Source organism: Protopterus annectens, chromosome 8.part0 (genome assembly GCF_019279795.1).
Source record: "Protopterus annectens isolate FY-2018-M chromosome 8.part0, PAN1.0, whole genome shotgun sequence".
NCBI classification, from domain to species: domain Eukaryota; kingdom Metazoa; phylum Chordata; order Ceratodontiformes; family Protopteridae; genus Protopterus; species Protopterus annectens.
This window is the reverse complement of record NC_056741.1, coordinates 976,119,537-976,142,799: the sequence shown is the minus strand read 5'-3', so window position 1 is coordinate 976,142,799 and position 23,263 is coordinate 976,119,537. Positions and strand designations below refer to the sequence as shown.

The 23,263-nt window shown below is 39.3% G+C and overlaps 1 protein-coding gene across 1 annotated transcript in view; it reads right to left on the bottom strand.

Moving 5' to 3' along the window:
* IGLON5 (IgLON family member 5) overlaps nucleotides 1–23,263 on the bottom strand; it is a 1,615,534-nt gene that overhangs the window by 540,403 nt on the left and 1,051,868 nt on the right. The window contains exon 9 of the mRNA XM_044079340.1: nucleotides 3,623–3,771. Coding sequence (XP_043935275.1) covers nucleotides 3,623–3,771 — 149 coding nt within the window. The remainder of the gene's footprint in view (nucleotides 1–3,622; nucleotides 3,772–23,263) is intronic.

The window sequence follows — 23,263 nt, the reverse complement described above, 5'->3', positions numbered from 1 at the left end:
CAATTACGTATCCAAAAACAATAACACTAACTTTACTATAACAGAAGGTAAATCTCTTATTCATTTACTCCTTTAGCAAGTTTATCCACTGAATAGTACCTGACAACACCATAAGAATGTCATCAATAAAGGATAAATATTTTTTTTTCAAATGAATAGAAAAAATACTGTCATATAAAAATATGTTTGCATAACTCCGAGCCATAGCTGCCTCATGGTTCCTCCCTGCATTTGTTGATATTCTTTTCCAGAAATGAACTAGTCACGTTTCAACAACAAATCCAATGGCAACCACTCCAAGTCAAGTACTCTCTCTCTGGGAAAACATATTGTTCCAACAAATATGCTTTAAACCATAACAGAACAAAGTCTGCAGGTATAACTGTATAAAGCTTGTGGATGATTGATAAAACTAATCAAACTTTAGTATTAAGTACAACATCATTCAGTTTTATGATACAATCCATGGAATCTAAAACAAAAGATCTAATATTATTGACTACAGATTTTAATTTGTTTTCTGAAATAAAAAAGGCTAATGATTCTATGTTTGAACCACTTGTGGACACTACTGGCCTTAATGGGGGGGGGGGGGGGGGCTTTTACATTTTTACATTCTTGTATGGCTTAGGAATACTGAATATCACAGCCAGTCTTGGAAAAGAAAGTGTAATTTTTTTCCATTTAGTATCAAATAAATAATTAATATATGCAGCAATATCTCTATATCTAGAATCAATTACTCCTCCGTTGATTTTGCAATAAAACTTTACATTCCCCAACAAACAAAACATCTTGTTCACATAACGTTGGGAATATATATATATATATATATATATATATATATATATATATATATATATATATATATATACACATGCAGAGTACTTATAATGTATACACACAAAATTTAGAGAAAGATGCAGCAGCATTTTATGTTTATACTGCAAAGATAATGCGTCAAGGAACTCATTCCTAAATAATGCCACAGTTTCATTGAAATATTTTCACCCTATTGGAAATGGACTACAAGCAAGTTAACAGTAACAGCATCTCAAGCAATCTGTTTGACAGAGAACATATACTAGATTGGAGTTGTGCAGTATCATTTTGCAAAATGCTCACAGTGGTCCAAACGTACAATCTCTATTTGTCTATATAGCAACTCACGTTGTAGTTCAGGATGAAAAGCAAAAATCCCACTCCACCAACAGTGTATGTATATAAGTGTGTGTTTGTGTGTGTGTGTGTGTGTGTGTGTGTGTGTGTGTGTGTGTGTGTGTGTGTGTGTGTGTGTGTGTGTCTGTGTGTGTGTCTGTGTGTGTGTTTGTGTGAGAGACTGCTGATAGATCAAATAAACTGTTTTGAATAACTTTCAGCAAAAGACAGAGGCAATATTTTTTTGTAGGGGACAACCTGCACCCACACATTTAAGGACATCCCTGAACTTATATACACCCGCTCTGAGATTTTATAACATTTTTGCTGTAGCTGAACTGAGTTTTTGGCACAGTTTTTTGATATATTGGCATTGAAAGAAATGGCTGTTCCTAGATGGATTGGCTTTTTGCACACACACACACACACACACACACACACACACACACACACACACACACACACACACACACACACACACACACACACACACACACACACACACACACACACACACACACACACACACACACACACACACACACACACACACACACTTATATACATACACTGTTGGTGGAGTGGGATTTTTGCTTTTCATCCTGAACTACAACGTGAGTTGATACTTGAAAAAAGCATGCTTTATAGTCTTTGGAGTGTTACTGTTTTGAGATGTGACCTCCTAAGATTGTAGACATTTTAGTTTCACTTAATCTCATGCTGATTAAACAAAATATGAAAATTCATCATAAATCCATTATTTTTTTAATTATTTCATTGCTAGAACATTTGAAGGCTAAAATATACATATATGCCAAAATATGACTGTTGGTGTTATCTCTAAAATTCATACCAGCACAGTATCGACTCTTCTGAGAAAACTTTGTATGCCTACTTCTCTGTACTCCATTTTGTACAGTCACTCTATAATTATTTTAATGTATGGCATGCAACAGTATAATCTATATAATACATCTTCAGAAGAAACAGATAAGCAAAAGTAGGCGAGATTAAAGCCATGAGTAGTAACACTCCTAACTTGACATAAAATATACTGTTTTGTTTTATCTTTTGTGTGCATTTTGCATTCATTTCAGTATTGAGAAATAAGCTTGTTGCACATATCAGATCAAACAGAAACTAATACTGACTTTTTCAAAGCTGTATGTAACTTAGCTGCATATTGTGTAATATTTTGAAAATGAAAGTGACAACTATCGTGTATTTTATACATACTATGTAAAATGTTGAATATGAGTAACAGATGTAAAAAAATAATCCATGTAGATTCATTTAACGGAAGTAAATTTAAAAAGTTACTAAAAAGCAAGAACCACACACTTGGTTTTAAATACAATGAACTCTGCAAGTTTTCATTTAAAAAGAAGAATACCACATCTTTTCTGTTTGTTGCTTCGGTATCAGCTGCATAGACTTTGTCCGAAAAACATCATGTAACTTAAAAGTGTTTGCAGGATTAAAAATCAAGCCATTTGATATTGCAATAACATGTAACTTGAATGGCTGCTGTATGCAGACAACTTTCAAAGCTGATGCATTTGTCCTAAAAATTTAAATGAATTGTAATACGTAACTTTTCAGATAAAAAATGAATCATTTACACTTTCCAAAATGAACTGATTTTTAATTAGTTTCTTTCTCATGCTTAAAAATACCTATACTACACTCTGAATCAGTAATTCAGCCAGTAATTCAGCCATATATATTCAGCATTCTAAGAGACGCTTGGATAGTTGTTGAAATAGAAACATAAGACTAATAAAATATAGCACAACCAGATTATTAGTCATCTAATGCATACAGAACCAGCTCTTACAGAAGTCAGCCAGTTGTGTAAAATTTCAAATGTCAAGTTTGTATGTGTGCATATAAATGTGCACATGTGTGTGTGTGTGTGTGTGTGTGTGTGTGTGTGTGTGTGTGTGTGTGTGTGTGTGTGTGTGTGTGTGTGTGTGTGTGTGTGTGTGTGTGTGTGTGTGTGTGTGTGTGTGTGTGTATACATGGATATAGATATATAAAAGTACACTTTATATAACTAGAGATATACTCTTGCATGTGGGAGAATGTGGAGAAAGTGAAGACAGAGATATGAACTGATTGACCAGGAAATGTTTGTTTTCATGTTTTAAGCCCTTTCTCAATGTTTCTGTCATTAACAAAGTACATCACAGGACTTATTTTGTATGCCCTATTTACTCATCAAATGCTGTGCCAAAAGTGAGACTGAATCCTAGCTCAATAAACAACTTTCATAACTTTACCTTCAGTGTGACAAGATTTTGGGCACATAGCAAAGAATCAAAGACAGATTTTCCTTCTAGTCCTAATGAATGACATTTGTGAAGTATGTGTGCATGAGTGTGCAAGTGCATCCATGTTTGCACGCACAGAAAGAGAATTGTAGTTTGTAGAAGGCAAAAGACACAGACCACAGTGTACTTACTGAGGAGTAACATACTGACATTAACTGTCCCCAGCTTGTTAGAAGCCACACAGGTATAATTTCCATAATGCCGTTGGGTGACATTGGAGAACACTAACACAGATCTGGTTTTCTCATTCTGAATTCGCAGCCCAAAATCTGAACTCATTCTGTCAGGGAAAAAAAAAAAAGAAATTGCATAAAGATCTTCAGCAGGGAATGGCTGATGAAAACAGGAATGTACACTATTTAAGCAATAGTCTTGATGCCTTATAATTGGTGTAAACCAAAACTGTACTCAAGTGCATATTGTGCCATTTTTATAATATGCTTTTTTGAAGGTACATAACACAAAATTGAGATGTTAATTTTCACACAGCTGTGTGTTTACAGCAGTAATATTGATTGGTACATGTTTATTATGAAGACTCTGAAATCTACTGTTAATTCTATAATGTTTTTCATGCAAGACAACATTTAAAGAAGTTCCTCTAGCACAGCACTGCTTACCACAGAATAGTTAACTTAAAACAGTGCAACATATGTTCCATTATTATTTGCTGTCAGAAACTTTAGACTTTTATAATAACATGTTTTATAGCTATAGCACATGATTATAATGTATTTACCAAACCGGCCTATAATATGAATTATTCTTTCTTTCAAAGATAGCAAAAGATTTAAATGTTTCTTGTTTGGGTACAACTTTTTAATGAAGGTAACAAACAAGTCATTGTCGAATGTCTGAACGGTAGGATGGGCACTGATAACTGAACGCAGTGCAAGTAGCATATATCACATAATTTAAAAGAACTTTTTTTTTTCAAGGGGATATGGTCTCCTGCATCCCTAATTAAAAGGCTTCACTCAATCTCCATGCTCGCCAAATATACTTACTCCGAAGTTGCACTATTTCAGACATGGAGGGTAAGTGGGACAGACAAGCTGAGATCATCATAGCTTTACAAGCAGTCAGTGTACAATGTACAGTTCAGCTGGTCTGCTTATTACCTCACACATGAAAAATGTTCCATAATTAAGATTCTACTATCTTTGTTCACAATGCATTGAAATTAAAATAACTAAAACGTATATAAAAGTAAGCCAATCTGGTGGTTCCCTGCCATAAACAAACTCTACAACAGAAGGAGGAAACTGATGCGGAATAAGGTGAAGTCCCAAGACTAGAAAAACTCCCTTATCAGCCTCAAAAAAAAGTTGAGATCCCTCATCAAATCCTCTAAAGCTAGCTATGAAAACAGAATGCAGCAGATACTAAAGACATCCACAAGGCCCTCTGTAGTTATGTAAAGTATCTCCATGGCAATACCTAGATTTGCTCAGAGCTACTGCATAACGGTACCTCCTATACCAAGCCAACAGATACTGCCAATATACTGACTGACAGATTCAGTGCCAACTTTAACCCCCCCAAGGACCAGTCAGAATACCAGTAGATTGCCAGGCACCCAGTATTACTGCTGCACATGTTAAAACAGCACTGTCCAATGCCAAGAATACAGCTTCTATGGGACCTGACAATATCCCTGGTTGTGTTATATGTGAACTACAGAGTGAACTGGCACCTCGCCTGTGTGCCCTGTTCAATCACAATCTCACCTCAGGCTTTGTCCCTACTGAATGTCACACTGCTACAGTCATCTCTCTCCACAAAGGATGAGTGACTACAGACCCTGGGAACTATCTCCCCATTAGCCCGACGAGTCTGATATGCAAAGCTATGGAACGCATCATCATGTACCTAATAACCAAGGATATAGGGAATCTCCAAACTCTGGATCCTACATAGTTTGGTTTTGTGAAGGGTAGATCATGCCTGCTCAACCTGGTTGACTTGTTTGACTTAGTCACTGGAGCTATGGATGAAGGCAAGGTGGTTCATACAGCCTTCCTTGATCTGGCCAAGGCCTTTGATACCATTCCCCACTCAGGAATCATAGAAAAACTCACTAAGCTAGACATCAACCCCTATATCACTAGGTGGGCTGCAAGCTGGCTCACAGATAGAACCACAGTGTGAAAGTAGCTGACTCCAAGTCAGATGGCTGACCAGTCATGAGTGGAGTCCCACAGGGTTCGGTTCTGGGTCCTCTCCTGTTTGGTATCTACTTCTCTGACGTCCAGGCTAACACGAAGGGACTGGCTGACAAAGTTCGCAGACAATTGCATGTTGGGAGCCATAATTAGCTCCCCAAGTGATATTGACATCCTACAGAAAGGCCTCACTGAGACCAATGACTGGTTTCAGAACCATAGCCTTAAGCTCAATGCAAAAAAATATGTCGTCATCCCCTTTGGAAAAAAAACAGTTTCCATGAATTACCACACCGATGGTAGTCCACTGAACACAGAAGGCATTATAAGAGATCTGGGAATAAAGGATGACAGCAACCTCTCTTTTGACCACCACATTGCCACTGTGGTCAGAAAGTCCTTCTATGTGGCAGATCTCATTACTAAGGGTTTTGCATCCAGGAAGAACGAGATTATTGTCTCCCTCTACTCTTCCCTCATTAGGCCAGTCATTGAATAAAATGCCCCGTTTGACATGTACCTCACTAGACACCTGCAACAACTGGAAAGGCCACAAAAGTACCTCACAAAGAGGATCCTAGGCCTTAAACACTTGTCCTATATGGGCAGAATCAAAAAACTCCAACTATTCGGTCTGATATTGCCTATTTAGAGGCAATCTCTGCTTGACTTACAAAGCCATGTATAACCCAGCTCTGTTAGAAATGCTACATCTAAAGAAATCCCAATCCCTCCCCACTGCATACTCCAGAGACCTCAACCTCATTACCATAATCAACAGAACAAGCTGGAGGGACAGGTTCATAAACCAGAGACTGCCCATGCTATGGAATAGACTTCCCATATATGTCAAGCGGAGCACCTCACTGGCCTTCTTCAACAGAAATCTTGATGAGTGGATGGGAAATAGAAAATTCACCCCAGGAATCAGTCCAGTGGCTCTGCTTGACAGAGGCACTGGGAACTAAGGTCGGGTGGCACGATGCCAGGGTAATCTTATGGGCTAGGCTTGTAAAGGCTCCAGAGCCATTAGCCTAGTACACACCTATGAATCTATATATAACTGATATATATATATATATATATATATATATATATATATATATATATATATATATATATATATATGGGTTCCGTTCAGAAGCTCAAAATACTGAAATCTCAAATTTCAGTATTTCAAGCCCAAGAAGCCGGATCCACATAATAGCAAAAGTTTAGAAGCATGAAATTCAAAACCTCGAATACCGGAGATTTTGGATTTTGCACTTCTAAAGTTCCGCTATGATTATGTATTCAGGTAAGAGTGTGTGTGTGTGTGTGTGTGTGTGTGTGTGTGTGTGTGTGTGTGTGTGTGTGTGTGTGTGTGTGTGTGTGTGTGTGTGTTAAGGGGTTTGGGTAGGGGCTGTGGTGTGTGTCAGTGTGTTTTGTTTCTGTAATGTGTGTGTGCAAAGAGAAAGTAGCTTGTGTGGTGGTGTTTTGTGTGTATTTGCATGTAGTGCAACCTCAGAGTGAGAATATTTAAGTAGGCAGGGGTGTGGGGGGTGCAGCCCCCCACATGAGGGGTGCAGGGGGGTTGCCCTCCTGGTTTCATGTAGTAGAAATATAGAATATAGAGGAGGTGAGGAAGTTTGTTCATGTAGTAGAGTGATTGTGTGTGTTTGTGTGGTGGGTGGTGTGTGTGTGTGTGTGTGTGTGTGTGTGTGTGTGTGTGTGTGTGTGTGTGTGTGTGTGTGTGTGTGTGTGTGTGTGTGTGTGTGTGTGCAGTAAAACCACGAAATTCAGTATTCAAGGTTTTTAGTTTTCGTTATTTTGTGGATTCCACTTCTTGAGCTCGACATACTGAAATTTGAGATTTCAGTATTTCGAGCTTCTGAAGTGAATCCATATATATATATATATATATATATATATATATATATATATATATATATATAAAATTATTGTATCTTTGAAAGATCAGACATGAGAAGTGTATGTTAAAAACCAGTCACACAAAAAGTATTAAAAAATACTTTAGTATTAAAGGGAAATACCCATGGAACAGTACCGAGAGAGAGAGGAAGGTAGAGAAGGGAGAAAGGAGTGGATGTGAGAAAAGACATGACAACGTAGTATGAGCAGAGAGAACATGGGTACGAAGAGTCTGAAAGTAAACACTTCATAATTTATATATTGTTCTCACTTCTCTGAGGAAGGTTCTACTTTACAGCAATTTTTCATTAAAAAGAAAAAGCCCATAAAGGCTCATCAAGAATTATCTTTTAATTTTTACCTGTGATTAATTTACTCATAACATCTAAACTAGAACATTTGTCTCCTAATAATCTGCCTGTATTCTCTAAAATACCTCAAGCTCTGTTAACACAAATTCAAGCCTGATAATGATAATGCAGTCTTCAAACTATTTCTATGATATACACTCTAGCAAGCCTGACAATTCATTTAACTCTAAGATTTGAGGCACTTGTATCTGATCTACAAAGGGGGTACAGAGAAACAGAGTTAATTAAAAGCAGCAGGGCTTGTGAGGCTTAATAAGCATCCAACTTTTATTTCATGGGAATAAAAATGGTGTTGTGTTAACATGGAGTCATCTGCTGTAATCAGGTTTTTTGGGGGAGCTTGGTTCATGATTTCTTGTTTCCTCAGCATTTGTGCAATTTTCTTTAGGTTCATCATAGGTTTATAGGATGATACTAGGTTATTGTCCCAGAGGACCTTATAAGCCTAGCCAAGAATATCACCCATGTTCTCTCAAAGTCAGCATATGTTTCCCCTGTCCAGCAGGGACACAGGTGCGATCCCAGGGGTGTATTTTCTGTTTCCCATCCAGTCGTCCAGGTTCCTCTTAAAGAGGGCTAGTAAGGTACTCTGCTTGACATGGAGAGGGAGTCTATTCCACAGATGGGGGAGTCTTTGGGACATAAATCTATCCCACCAACGAGTTCTATTAATGCTACAGACCAGGTTGAGAGCTTGTGTATGGGTTGCATGAGTGGAGTTTAACTTCCGGATATGCAGTAACTCCACCAAGGCTGGATCTGAGATGGCCTTGTATGCCAAACACAGGTCACCTCTGAGCAGTCTGTACAAGACTGAGTAGATGGACAGGACTTTTAGCCTATCTGTATAAGATAGGTATGTGAGACCCAGGATTTTCCTGGTCAGGAACCTCTGTGGCCACTCCAGCTGCTGCATGTGCTTGGCTAGGTACATGCCAAAGGGGGCATTGTACTTGATACTTAGTCTGATAAGGGAGGAGTACAGGGATGTTATGACTTCCTTGTTCCTGGATGAAATACTCTTACTTACGAGGTGGGCCATGTAGAAAGCCTTCCGTACAACTGAACCAATGTGGTGGTCAAAAGTCAGGTTCTCTCAACCTGGGCACCCAAGTCCCTCACGACTGATTGTGTGCTTAGTACATTGTTACTAATGTGATAATTACTGGGGACACCATTTTCCCCAAAAGGGATAATGATGCATTTCTTGGCATTCTGTTTAAGGCCATGGTCCTGGCACCAGTCATTAGTTTGTGTAAGCCCCTCTTGGAGGATGTTCACATCACTAGGGCAATTTAAAACAGTACCCAACTTGCAGTCACCTGCAAACTTGGTCAGCCACAAGCCACTGGTTTTGACTTGCAACTCAGAAAAGTATATCCCAAACAGTAGAGGCCCCAAGACCAGTCCTTGGAGTACAGTGCTCATTATGGGTCTACTTCTAGAGGTGGCTTCCCCTGTTTTGACTGAGTGGGTTCTATCAGTGAGCCAGTTAGCTACCCATCTGGTCACATACAGGTTGATGTCTAGCTGGGAGAGTTTATCTATTATGCCCGAGTGGGGAACCATGTCGAAGACTTTGGCTAGGTCAAGGTAGGTGGTGTGCACCGTCTTCACATTGTCCATGGCTTTGGTGACTGTTTCTGTAATACTTTGTATTACTGTATTTGTTTATTTTCTGTTGTCTGCTTGTATATGTTATTGCAGTGCATGGGCTCAGACTGTATTATCTCTTGCATCTGATATTGTTGCATTTTATTTATTTATTTATTTTATTTATTTCCAGTTTGATAACCGGGAGCTTGGTGGAAACAGCAGGATGTAGAGGTGCTCGAGGGAGATCATGTCAAGGTGACATTAGTGGAATTTAGGTAGGAAGAATACAATTACATTTCCAGTTTTGGGAGAGATGGGAATGGAGTAGGGATTTGAAGTGTTTAGAGTTTGTAGTGATTCTTAGCAGGGGAGGGAAAAAGTTCCATTTTTTGGCTATTGAATAAGATAGGAGAAACTGGCCAGGGGGTCGTTTTGGTTTGTGTACTGAAAGTAGATTTTGTTGTGCTGATCTTAGGGGTCTGAGCGGTGTGTAGAAAGGCAAGATATTAGTTAGAGCAGGGCATGCAGTGGGTTTAAAGATTAGTCTGTGGGCTGTAGTAAGTTGAAGGTAGTCAAGATGATTAGGAAGCTCTAGCCACTTAAGACTGTGGAGAGAGATTCAATGGTGGGTGGAGTGAGTAGATTTAGTAGCAAATTTGGTGATCTTGTTGTAGCAGATTTCTAGTTTTGAGGAGATGTTAGCTGAGAGGCTGGTTAGAAGTGTAGCACCATACAACAGAGATGGTAGTAAATAGGTGGTGGTGAGGGTTTGTCTTGTAGCAGTAGAGAGAAAGTGAGCATTTCCATATAGGATACCGAGCTTCTGATGTTTTTTTTTTTATATTTAGTTGAACATGTGTATTGAATTTCAAGTGTTTGTCAATGGTAACCCCAAGAAGTTTGGCAAAAGGAACAACTTCTATAGAGGAGTGGGTATGGCTGGTGATCTTGAAAGATTGCTTTTCAAGAGGGAGAGCTTTTGTGGGGGAGAAAAGAATGATTTTGGATTTAATGGCATTAAGGGAGAGATAGTTTTGAAACATCCAGTTCTCTGTAGTTGTGAAGGCCAATTGGGTTTTGGTCTGGAGCTCGGGAAGGCTAAAGGCAGAGCAGACTAAAGTGGAGTTGTCTGCATATTGCACTATTTGAGTGTTTGAAACTGCAGAGTGAAAATCATTGATGAATATATTAAAGATAATTGGTCCGAGTATAGATCTCTGGGGAACTCCGGTAGGGGTAGGTAGGAAGGTTGAGGTACCAGTTTGCCATTTCGCAGCTTGGGATCTGTCAGAGAGAGAACTTTTGAACCATGAAAAGGAATCTAGGGAGAGACTGAGGTTAGAAAGGTGATTGAGAAGGTGGGTATGGGATACAGTGTCAAATGCCTTGGATATATCGAGAAGGACAGTGGAGACAATTTCTTCAGAGTCACGGGCTTGGTTAATAACGTTTAAGAAAGAGAGGAGAGCAGTTATAGTACTGTGGCCAGGACGGAAGCTGTGTTGAGTAGGCATGAGGAGTTGGTTATTGAGTACGTGGGGCATGAGTTGCAGGTGGATACATTTTTCAAGGACTTTTGAAATTGGGGAAAGAACGGCTATTGGTCGGAAGTTAGAGATGCTATTATTTTTGCCTCCTTTGTGGAGGGGCAAGATGTACATGGCTCACCATAATTTGGGAATGTAAGATTCTTGGATGGATCTATTGATGAGAATGCTGATGGGGATGGCAATACCATCTGCAGCGAGCTTGAGAAAGAGAGAGGGAATATTGTCAGGGGCATTGGAGCACATCAAGTTTGGAAAGAAGATTTTTGATATAGGAGGTTGAGGCAGGTTTTAGATAAAAAGTGGGAGGAGGATTAGGAGTGCAGGATTGGGGAGAGGAGGGGGGAAGTGGAACTAGGGGTAGGGGAATGGATGCAGTTGGGGAAAGTCTTAGTAAGTTCTGTTATAGAGTTTGTAAAGAAGGAGTTAAAAAAGGTGGCTATTTCTGTGTCAGTTTTATTGTTGTCAGGACAGGGATTGGATTTAGTACCAGGGTGCAAAAGAGAGTTGATGGAGTTCCAGAATTGTTTGGGATTTTTGGAGTGGGTAGACTTTAGTTTGGTGTAGTAAGATTTTTTTTTTTATTTGTGATAAGCTTTTTGGTTAGATTGCAGAGTTGCTTATATCGACAGAGGGTAGATGGGTGTTTATTTTTGTTGTAGATTTTCCATGTCTTGTCTCTTTGTAGCATAAGTGATTTATTGTCCTTTGATAGCCCAGGGGCCGAGTTGTATTTTATTCGTTTTGTTCGAGGTGGGGCTTGGGTGTTTAGGATGCCTAGGAAGGTAGTGTTGAATAAGTCTATGGCTTCACCTAGTGGAAATGTTTTTAGGTTATCCCAATTTGTTAGTTTAAGGGTTTCGGAAAATATAAAAGGGTTAAAGTGTGGGCATATTGGTGTTGGTGAGGGGCGTAGTGGGCAGCTCAGTGAATGAAGGCTGGGAGATGGTCACTCATTGTGTGTGGTAGTATACCAGAGTAACAGATCTTATTAGGGTGAGAGACTAAGATCCAGTCTAGGATGGTTATTTCTGTTAGGTCTGGTAAAGTCATTTATTAGTTGAGTAAAATTACATAGATTGATAGACAGAGTGGGATTATTGTTATTAATTTTATTCCAGTCAATGTTGACATCACCTAGAATGTAAGTCTCTAGTTTACTGTTAGTTGAGGCCCATAAGAGAATGTTTTCTAGGGTGGAAGTGTTGTCACCAGGGGGGGATATAGATGGCCATAATACAGATACTTTCACATTTATTCATTTTGAGGATTCTTATGACTAGTTCGGCACTGTTGAACTGAGGAATGGGATGTTGGTAAGGACAGAGGTTCAGTAGGCTGTTATAGATTAAGGCTACTCCACCTCCTTGTTTGTTTGGTGGTCGTATCTAAGAGCTTGAAAGACAGGGGGAACAATCTCAGTGTTAGTAATGTGGGGTTTTAGCCATGTTTCTGAGACCACTACTATATCACAAACCAAGTAAATAAGGCACTGTAGCCAGTCGTTGACACAGAATCCAGCAGACTAGTACAATTATTTATTGACTAAAGCACTTTTTGTTTGCTACTATAAGCAAACTTCTTCAGAAAACATTTTTAATTTTAAAAACACATTTAAATAGTCACAGTTAATACTTATTAAACCAATCACCGCTCACACTATATTAACCACTCTCTTAAAGACAATTCCAACTGTAATAATCATACTGTACTAATAAGCTAGTAAAATGCATTAAATATAATGTAATAAACAAGTGTACTTAATATACTAATATACCAGTATACTAATATATTACACTCTATACTTTGCCCTATGTTAAAAAAAATATATAGTACAGTATTTTAAATAATTTAAGTAAATATTTAGTGAGGTGGCATTGGTCACAGAATTATTGAAAATGATTTTGTATAATATTTTTTTTATGTTTGGTGATAAATTTTACCTTCAAAAAATTGGAGTAGCTATGGGCTCTCTGTGCGGGGCAAGCATAGTGAACTCCATCATGGCCTATTGGGAATCCGAAAACATTTTTAAGAACACAAGTATTAATGACTTGATTATTTATTACACAAGGTATTTGGATGACATATTTATCTTGTTAAAAGGTGATGTCGAAATAAGTAACTCTATAGTTCAAATGTTTAATGAGTCAAACCAATTTTTACAATTTACAGCCAACTTCAATAAAGAAGTCATAGCATACTTAGACATTAGGTTATCTAAGAATATGGATTTAGGCAGTTATGTTGCTAATATTTACAGGAAGAACACTTCTTCTAATTCTTTTTTACATTTTTCAAATTGCCACCCCTACTATCTAGCGTTATGTGGTTAAAGGGCAACTAGTGAGAGCTGCACGAACTGTAAGTAATGACCAGGAATTCGTGGAAGAATGTCAACTATTGAAGTCCATGTGTCTACATAGAGGTTATCTGGTAGTGTTACTGGATGACTTAATAAGTGAAGTCCAGCAGAAAGGAACTAGCGGGTTATATAAACCTTTATTAAGAGTTAAACTTAATAATAATACTGAATTATTAAATTCTACTTCAGATGCTAAAGATAACATGACATGTAGCTCTGCTATTAATACACAGAATGAAGTGAATTTCATTACTACATTTAATACACATAGTTATATTTGTCTGGATATTATTAAGAAAAATTGGGGTATATTTAGAACTAAACCATCCATTTTTGTAAAAATGGGTGTTACAGCACGGGCAACATTTAGAAGGGGTAGGAACCTTAAAGATCTACTTGAGCAACAATGGCGGGTTCAACCTAAAATTCCAGGAATGTTTAAATGTCAAAACTGCAACTATTGCAAATGTGTTGACAATATGTATTCAGTAACAGCGAATGGTTTTCATATTAGATTGAAATCAAAATTTAATTGTAATTCGAAGATGGTGGTCTACCTAGCAACATGTCAAAGCTGTCCTGCATTTTATGTAGGTAAAACGGAGTGTAACCGCCGTGAAAGGATCTATGAACACCAGTATGTTATTAATAGGAATAAACAAGATAATGCCTTAGCTAAACATGTTCAGTCCTATACGGACCATAATTTCAAATTTTCAGTTATAGACCAGGTGAATACAGACGTAAGAGGTAGCCCAACACTTTTACGTCTGGAAGAGTTAGAATTGTCTTGGCAAATCAGATTAAATGCTGACAACTTTCCTGGGTTGAATGAAACATGTTCAATTAGTAGCATTCTCAAGTTAAGGAGCCTTAGGCGTTGATGTTGTGTTTTCTTTATAATAGGTATTCTTTGCAATAGATATTATTGGTATTTAAATATTTATTTTAAACATTTTTAAATATTATTTAAAATATTGTACTATATATATTTTTTAACATAGGGTGAAGTATAGAGTGTAATATATTAGTATACTGGCATATTAGTATATTAAGCACACTTGTTTATTACATTATATTTAATGAATTTTACTAGCTTATTAGTACAATATGATTATTACAGTTGGAATTGTTAACTTTGTTTGTACCACCTTTGACAATATGACTTGGCAGTACATTATACTATGTTAATAATAGTTCAGTCCAGTGTCAATGTATTAGTGGTACACATACATATATATTTTTAAGTAGGTTAGATGTCTTTAAGAGAGTGGCTAATATGGTGTGAGCGGTGATTGGTTTAATAAGTATTAACTGTGACTATTTAAATGCATTTTTAAAATTAAAAATGTTTTCTGAAGAAGCTTGCTTATAGTAGCAAACAAAAAGTGCTTCAATAAATAAATAATTGCACTAGTCTGCTGGATTCTGTGTCATCGACTGGCTACAGTGCCTTATTTACTTGGTTCATGGTTTTTAGCATTTTAGTTTTTACCACTACTGTATCAGGCAGAGTATGATTTAGCCAAGCATGGAAGTTTGTTATTTTGTTTTTTCCACTCTGGGCATTAATGGTAACGAGCTTGAGGTACTTGTGGCTGGTTCTATTTGAAGATGTAGGGGGGAGAGATTATTACTAGTCGTGGGTCCAGGGTTGGGGTGGATGTCTCCTGCTAGAGCAAGTCAAGCAGAGGGAGAATGGAGGAGAACCTTTGGTTTGTGACATGTAGTTAGACTGAGAAACAGTTTTAATTAGGTTGTAAGAGGCTTTAATGAAATGGTTAGGAGTTTTAATTTAAAATAGTGAAGTGAGTTAGGTTGAAGTAGGGAGGGGGATATATAGTAAACGTGTAGGGTCATTGGGTGGGGATGGGAGAGAGTGGAGGAGGAGGGGAGGGGGAAGAAGGGGTAGTTTGGAAGAAGAATAGGAGGTTACATTATAGACAATTATTAGGAGGAGAATACATATAGAGGAGGTGAGGAAGTTTGTTCAAGTTAATGGTTAATTAGAGTAAAATAAGTTTTAGAGGAGGAAACAGGGTACTAGGAGAGTGTTTAGAGAGAAGGAAGAGGAGTATAGCTGAGAGTACAGGCTGGTAAGGGGTAGAGAAGGAGTGGAATTACCAACTGAATGAATGCTGGGAGGGGGAGGGGTAGAGAATGGGATTGGGAGGAGATTCAAGGTTAGAATAAAGTTAAGTATACTGGGGTGTGTGAGAATTGAGGGTAGGGGAGTGGAGTGAGCCCGTAGGGCGAATGGAGTGGGTAGTGCCACTGAAGAAGTGAGCCCTAGGAAAACAATCAGTGGAGAGCTGATTGGTAAGGTAAGTTTGTTTGGGATGGGTAGGAGATAAGAGCCTTGGTAGTAGGGATAGTAGGCAGGGTAGATAAGTGAAGTAGAGTACAGGTAGAAGGAAAATGGTGGTGCTGCAGTTCTACACATTATGAAAACTGCAAGCCTAAGAGTTGTGTTTTAAGTCAGTGGGATAGGTCTGGGAGAAGTGCGCCACCTAGTGGACAAAGGCTATATAGCAAATAATAGCTTCTCATGGAAGGTAGCAGGTCTAGGAAATACGAGGGGGGAAGGATTTCTGTTATAAACAGAGGGCACAAGAGAAGAAGGTATGCTAGTTGCTGAACAGAAAGGCTTTGGCTGCTGGTCGTCCTAACTAGGGAGTGTAGATAAAAGCTGGAATATCTAAACAAAAATAGATGTTCAAAATGTAGTATTAAAACACATACTTTCTTTTTCATTGTAAAAGAAAGAGAAAGCCTAGGATTCAGAACCATGCCTTTCATGCAAATACTACTGCAGGGATACCAAGGTGAGCAGTGTGACCAAGCTGAAATCATCACTTGACTACATTGAATCTCATGGCACAATATCAGCTATGTAATAAACCTGCTAGATTCAGTGGTAAGTGATTAATTCTTCTAACTGCTGACAGGAATTTAGCAAAGACAAGTAGTGAGCAAGCAACATGCATGCATCTAAGTGCATGCACATTTGATATATTTTAGCTTATGAAAATTGCTGAATACCACCAGAAGTAGCTCCAAGAAATGTTTATGCATGATTTTATTGCTTTAAATTGGAATAAAGCTGGTGTATAGGGAAATAGGAAATGTGGGTACAGCAAACAGAGAAACATACACAAGAGCATTGGTAAGGTAAGAGTAGGAGTGAAGTGGAGGGAGGAAGTGAATACTTTCTGAGGGACAGGTATCCATTTTCTTTTTTAAGAATAATATAAGAGGAAGGCAGGGAATGGAAATAGCAGGGTAGCAATATTGAAGCAAGGGAACACAAACAATAAAAAAATACAGATAAACTCCAACCAGAGAGATGCAGACATGGTTGACAATGGAATTATTGACTTACAAACAGAGGTAGGACAAATCTTGATGGGAAGAACTACAGAACAAAGAACCGTGAGACATGCCAAACAAGGAAGGGGGCACCAGGTTGGGGATATGGTGGGTATCCAGCTGTTGTTATCATACTTCCTGGGTTAAAACTAACAAAAGGTATCATGACTGCCCCCCCCCACACACACACACACACATACACATACACACACACTGGGCACAACCTGAGCTGATGGTGATAGCACTACTAGGCAATGGTATGACTCTTTAGACCATAAGAGGATCATCTTCTGGAAGCCAATTTAGCCAACAATCTACCTTGGACCCCCCAACACCTCTACCAAATGCTACCATTTAGAAATAAATGCTGATTTCTAATTTCAGGTCCCAGCTGAAGTGAAGCACCAAAGTGCTTCATGCATAGAACCTTAATTGTATCAAGTCATTTGTTACATTTACAGCATGTAGTTTGCTCAAGTTACATCAAAGAAGAAGAAAAAGAAGAAGAAGTACTTGATTTTTTTTCTTTTGGTCCTCAACTTTAAGAAGACTTTCTGTTACCTTCTTAGATGCTAGGTTTGCACCAAATCTAGGAACTGTACGGGGAACCTGATAACTCTGCAATGGTTTTGGGAAGTGGCCAAGTGGACGTGCCAGAAAGGACATGCTTAAAGACACACCATCTCATGTATACTTGCACAGTAGTAACACCTGTACAACCCGAAGGCACTGTGTTGCACACAGACAGAGAAGCAATCATGTGAAACAAACACAGTTATTAGGCAGGTGCTTTGCAAAGACCACAAGGTAATTTGCTTCACACCAGGGCACTCAACACTACTGAAGTACAAAAGCCAAGGACATGGAGGGTGAAGGTGTCACTGTCAGAGGCATATGGTGATGCATGAGCAATATGTCAACAATTGTCCCACCCCCAGCCCGTAGCATACACCCCAACCCACCAAGTCCATACACTCCCACAGCCTGACAATATGGCCCCCAACCTAAGCATCGCCCAACACAACCCCCAAGCATGGTCTCACACAGGTCCTCAGAATCTTCAATCCAAAACCCCCAGCATGGACCCCATCCCAAACTCTACATGGCCAAGGTATGGCTGGACTGGGCCATTGTGCACAACAGAAGGATGAGGCAATGACCTTATATGGCAGGCACCATGAGGCAGTGTGTATGCAGTACATGAAGGCAGAGCTGGTCATCCCACTACAAAGAAGTAATGTGTGTACACCATGAACATGAAGGTTTTGTATTTGGGTGTGCAAGGTAGTATATGTTTACATAAATTGTCCTACTCTACAAACAACTGTAACACAATTGTTTCACTAATACCTATGCAAATTACGATAGTGGTTACAGATAAGTTTCAGTGATATAACTAAATATTAAATAACAGGGCATTATATCCTATTCATCCATGCACCTGGAAACCTGCTCCATGCTCTTCATTTATAGGAAAGCATTCTGATATTTTGTCTTTTGATTAAGAGAAGAACAAAAAGTATACCCCACATAAATTAATTGTGCTGTAAGGTTTTTCTCATAAGGGAATAGCAGGGCATTGGTCATTTTCCCATACTTAACAATAAATCTTAGGAGCTTTCTGTCTGGTCTCTTCTTCCCATTAGCTCAGAAGGTCAGGATGGTGCCTCTTCATGTCACTGAAGTAGTGCCAGCTCTGCTCACCAGAGCAAGTTATGTTATTTGTAGCAGTCACCACTTTAGCAGCATAGTGCACATCCTCTGCTTTATACTGGGGACCCTAATAGTCCATAGTCAAGAGTTCCCAGTTGTCCCTGAACTGGAAGTGAATAAAGTTCCTTCTTTCTTTAGGGTAACAACTGGGACCCCTGTGCATTCACTATGTCACAATACAAAGAAATATTGTAACCCTCTCAAAATCTCACACATCAGTACTACTGATACATACAAGCGTAAGCATCACAAAACACTGCACTTTGTGAAAATACTTATGTTTGGGTTTGACAAATGGCTTTGCATGGGATCACAGTGCCCAGATTTGTTAACTCTTTTGCTCGGCATCACCTCTATAGGCATAGAACTGCAATATATATCCCAATGTCCACAGCAGAGTTATAGACCCATCCACACATGCTCACTGTGCTTTATAGGGGCTCATGCAAGTTCAAAAACCTGTCTGAGCCTTGTAGTGCAATATAAGAAAATTACACAGTAAGGCGACATGTGTGTGTGTGTGTGTGTGTGTGTGTGTGTGTGTGTGTGTGTGTGTGTGTGTGTGTGTATGTATAGTACTATGGGTTGTTTTTCTGCACAGTCCAGAGGCAGGTATGAAGTGGACTAGTAGTCTACATTCCTCAAAAGTGGTACTGTTTGCCAGTTATGTCCTTACTGTCTCAATAATTCCCCTCCCAATACACTATTGTTGTGAAATAAAGACTTGGAGAAATAGTAAGTGGTCAGGGATAGGGAGGTTACAGTAATAGTGAATCATCTTGCATGTAGTCTGTGGATTCAATGGGTTCTTCAACAATCACATCTGACTTGCATCAGTTAGGGATCAGTGCAGTGGATGTTTGCTCCATGATCTTTGTAGAATTTGGGGTTATCATCTTGCTACATCTGTACCAGAGAATTCTACATCTGGCGTATGCCCACTTCTTTTTGGTGTGGCAGATGTAAAGCCTACACACAGATATATCCACAAAGGGGATAGACTGTGTACAGTCTGATGTGATTGTGCTCACATTCTAAGGGATCTCCATTTGTAGGCCTATGTCAACCCTGTGAGATGCATACACATACACATATTACCCTATATCCTGTAGGGGGTGTGGTATAGGATACACTGAACCTCATAGGACTGGGGTTTGACCCAGGCAGTGAGGTTGCTAAACACACTGCTTAATATAAACTGTGATTGGCTTGTGCTGCCTCCACAGTCAGGGGAGTATATTAAGATGCAAGTCAAAAATGCGGTAGCCCATGGCCTCTGCATGTGCAGCCAGTATGAGCACTTTCACATACAGCTATGTGAGTGCCCTGTTTTACCATCAGTGTCATCTGGCATTCCTGCCATGTGTCCACAACACACCCAAAAGAATACATGTAATATATTTAAATAGATTACAAACATAGATGAGAGTAGCCCCAACACCTGCTTTAATGAAACATGGATCTTTCCAGCGCTAGTCTGTAACATGAATAGATACTGAGGATGATATCACTGTAACCTTCCACCAACTCTCATGCAGATGGCATTTATATTTTTAGCCACCAGAATTGGAAATATGATCAAGTCCAAATGGGGCTGCTGAGTTGATCACAGCAGCATGCACCAAGGCAGCATGCCTGGTACAGTAGTTTTGGAGATATAAGGAAGTGCCAGGTTTCTCTGAATGGATGTACAGGCATTTCTGACACCCATGGTGGTGTGGTAGGCATTGGTGCTGGGCAGCACATAGCATTGCAAATATCCATCACTAATGCCACAGGTGGGTATGTCTGATCCTGAATAACCAGCTGCATTATTTGTGCTGTGCAAGGTAGTAGAATATATAGGAATAATTTCTTTGTTTTACAGAAACACTGGAACTACACATCCAAAGGCTTTCTGCCTTAGATATGTTAAATATTACTTTTCTCTATCAGTCTGTTATACAAGAGTACTTAAACTGTCATGTAAGTATTGGTGAAAGGTTCTTCCTTAGTATAGGCAATTATTTGGTGTTTTCATAGCTGGCATATTACCATGGTCATTCACTATGGATATAGGCCTACCTGATATCAGGGAACACTCTGACTTTGATGATGACGGCAGACAAATTGTAGCACCTTCAGGGAAAACAGTGTCAGTGGCAGGCTTCAAATATGTGAACTTTCCATCTACACCCACCTCCATAAACACAGCTCATGTGCCTGTCCAATCTGTTGCACAGACTCAAGATGACACCAATCGACAGGAGGATGCTTTTACGCCTGCCAGAGATTGGTTTCATCACCAACAGCACAGTTTCATATGGTTCCTGTCAGTTAATTTGAATTAGATGATGACTTCAGGGGTCAGTGTGCCAATGGCCAAAATGGCTATGGGTACTTTTCTCCTCCCAAGTGTAGGTTCTCCTAGGGTGCTAGTTGGTGTCTTCGCAGGACAATAACCCAGGGGCAGGAAAAGACTTACACAACCAGAGCCAAGATGGGCAGGGTGGTATATGATCTGTGTGAAGGATAATGGGAGTGATTGAGTCAGATGTTCAACATTATGGACATGTGGTGATGAGAAGTTACACATAGCAGGAGTTCCTGTGCAGCCACACATTATTGTCAGTGCACTTCTCATGGCTTGTCCACTTCTGCAGAGGTCCACTGTGGGAGAGGGAAGCCACAGTCTAGGACCTGTGACACCACCGAATCCACACCATCATTCAGTGTAGGCAGCAATATGAGGTGATGTAGATGTACACAAAGATGGAATATATTTGGAAGATTACCCTAGAAAGGGACACTGATTACAGTCCCAGGACATCCTATCCTCTATGTATTCTGTGAATATTGACTGCAGACAGGGACATGCATTGTCAGCACATTTATCTGCTGTGGGTGCTCAAGAACTATTGACAATACTTCAGCATTGTGATAGAGCATTATCCCAACGCGCGCACACACACACACACACACACACACACACACACACACACACACACACACACACACACACACACACACACACACACACAATTACACAACACTGGACACACCACTCCTACCTGGCCAGTCTCTCCAGTGCACTCTTCTATTCATGTCCATGCCTCACACTCACTCTCAGACACTCAGCATTAATTCTCACACCTCCCCCAAGTAAACTGTGCATTGATTCCACTGTGACCTCCCCAAAATGTGCATATGATGACATTTACTCTCTGCCCTCAGTATTCTTTCACTTTGGGAGCCGAAGTCTGATGAATAGGGTGGCCAGCCAATGCATGGTATAATACAACCTTTGTCTGTATGTAGCTTGGTCCATAAATTCTAAACTCATATGTACTGGTTACTATGGCTCATAGTTATGAACCCGGTTGCACTCTGTTAGTCTTTGTCATTGCATACTTTGCCCAGTAACATTTTGGCATAGTCATCCCCTGCAGTCAGTTCCTGTACATCCTGTTGATAAGCCATCTTCTCCACTGCTGAGTCATGGACTTTCTCCTGAAAGTCTCTGCACCGCTGTACCAGTTTGCATATCAACATGGAATGTAGCACCTCATGCATCATTGCTGTTACATCAGAATTAAAGAACAATGAACTGCATATGTTCAAGACGATATTACTGAAGTTCCATAATTTTGAAAACAACAACAAAAAAAAAAAGAAAGAAAAAGACAACTGTGTTTTTGAAGGGGGCACCCTCAACTCCCTGGCTAATTATATATACCAATGCTGAGATTGCACTTCATTGGGGAAAGTATGCAGTATATGGCCTGCAGTCCCTCAAGGAAATGGGCTATGAGATGCATTGTCCACATTACGTTGGCTTTCTCCTATGTTACATAAAAATACATATGTACTCCCACGTGCTGGTGGAGCATGAAAAGAGATAGCAGGCCTATATCCACTGTGCCCTCCCCTCCTTTTTGGTTACAGAAAGGTCTATCTAGCTAGTATTCTTAAAACCACATATACCTTGGCATCTACAAGGACAGGTATTATATGCATCCCGTGGGCCTGCATATGAAAGCAACAAATCTCAACCAGCTCCTATGTGGTATTTCCCATCTACATATTAGTGTTCCACATTTTCTATGACACGGAGGGCAGGATATGTTAGGCACAAAAGATGGCTTAGCATCGCATGGGGCAAAAGTGAGCACCTCAATGGTTAATGGCAGTTATAACTGCCATTTGCAAATATGTATTGACTAATGCAATGGCTACCCTGGACATGTTTTTGGTGTCTTCCTTCTGAATCTCCAGTATTTTGCTCCACTCAATTGTTCTTGTGCTAATGTCTCTCAGTGCAGAATATGTATATTTCTGAATCACTCCGCAATATTATTTACCCTAATCTGCATATGCTATTGTCCTTATCGTAATGCTCTTGCTCATTTCAAAGGTGTTTTTTCTGTTATTTGTATATTATGCAGCCATGGGATTTCTTGGTTTTCTGTAATCATGCTCAGTGTGTCTTCAAATCACTTCATTGTTCATTATCTAAAATAAGTGATGGCAACATGAAAAAGGATGCTAAATTCAAGTCAAAGCCATGGCACTCGGCTTCTTTTTATTACTGTTATCATCACTCCTACTCAAGGAAGTTGTCTGGCAATGATACTGATAAAGAATATGTGTGTGTTGCTCGGGTAGCTCCTTACAAAAACATGTACTTTTAATTTCACAATTTTGATTGCATAAAATTGACTTACATGCAAATAAATGCATTTACAGAATGAGTTCC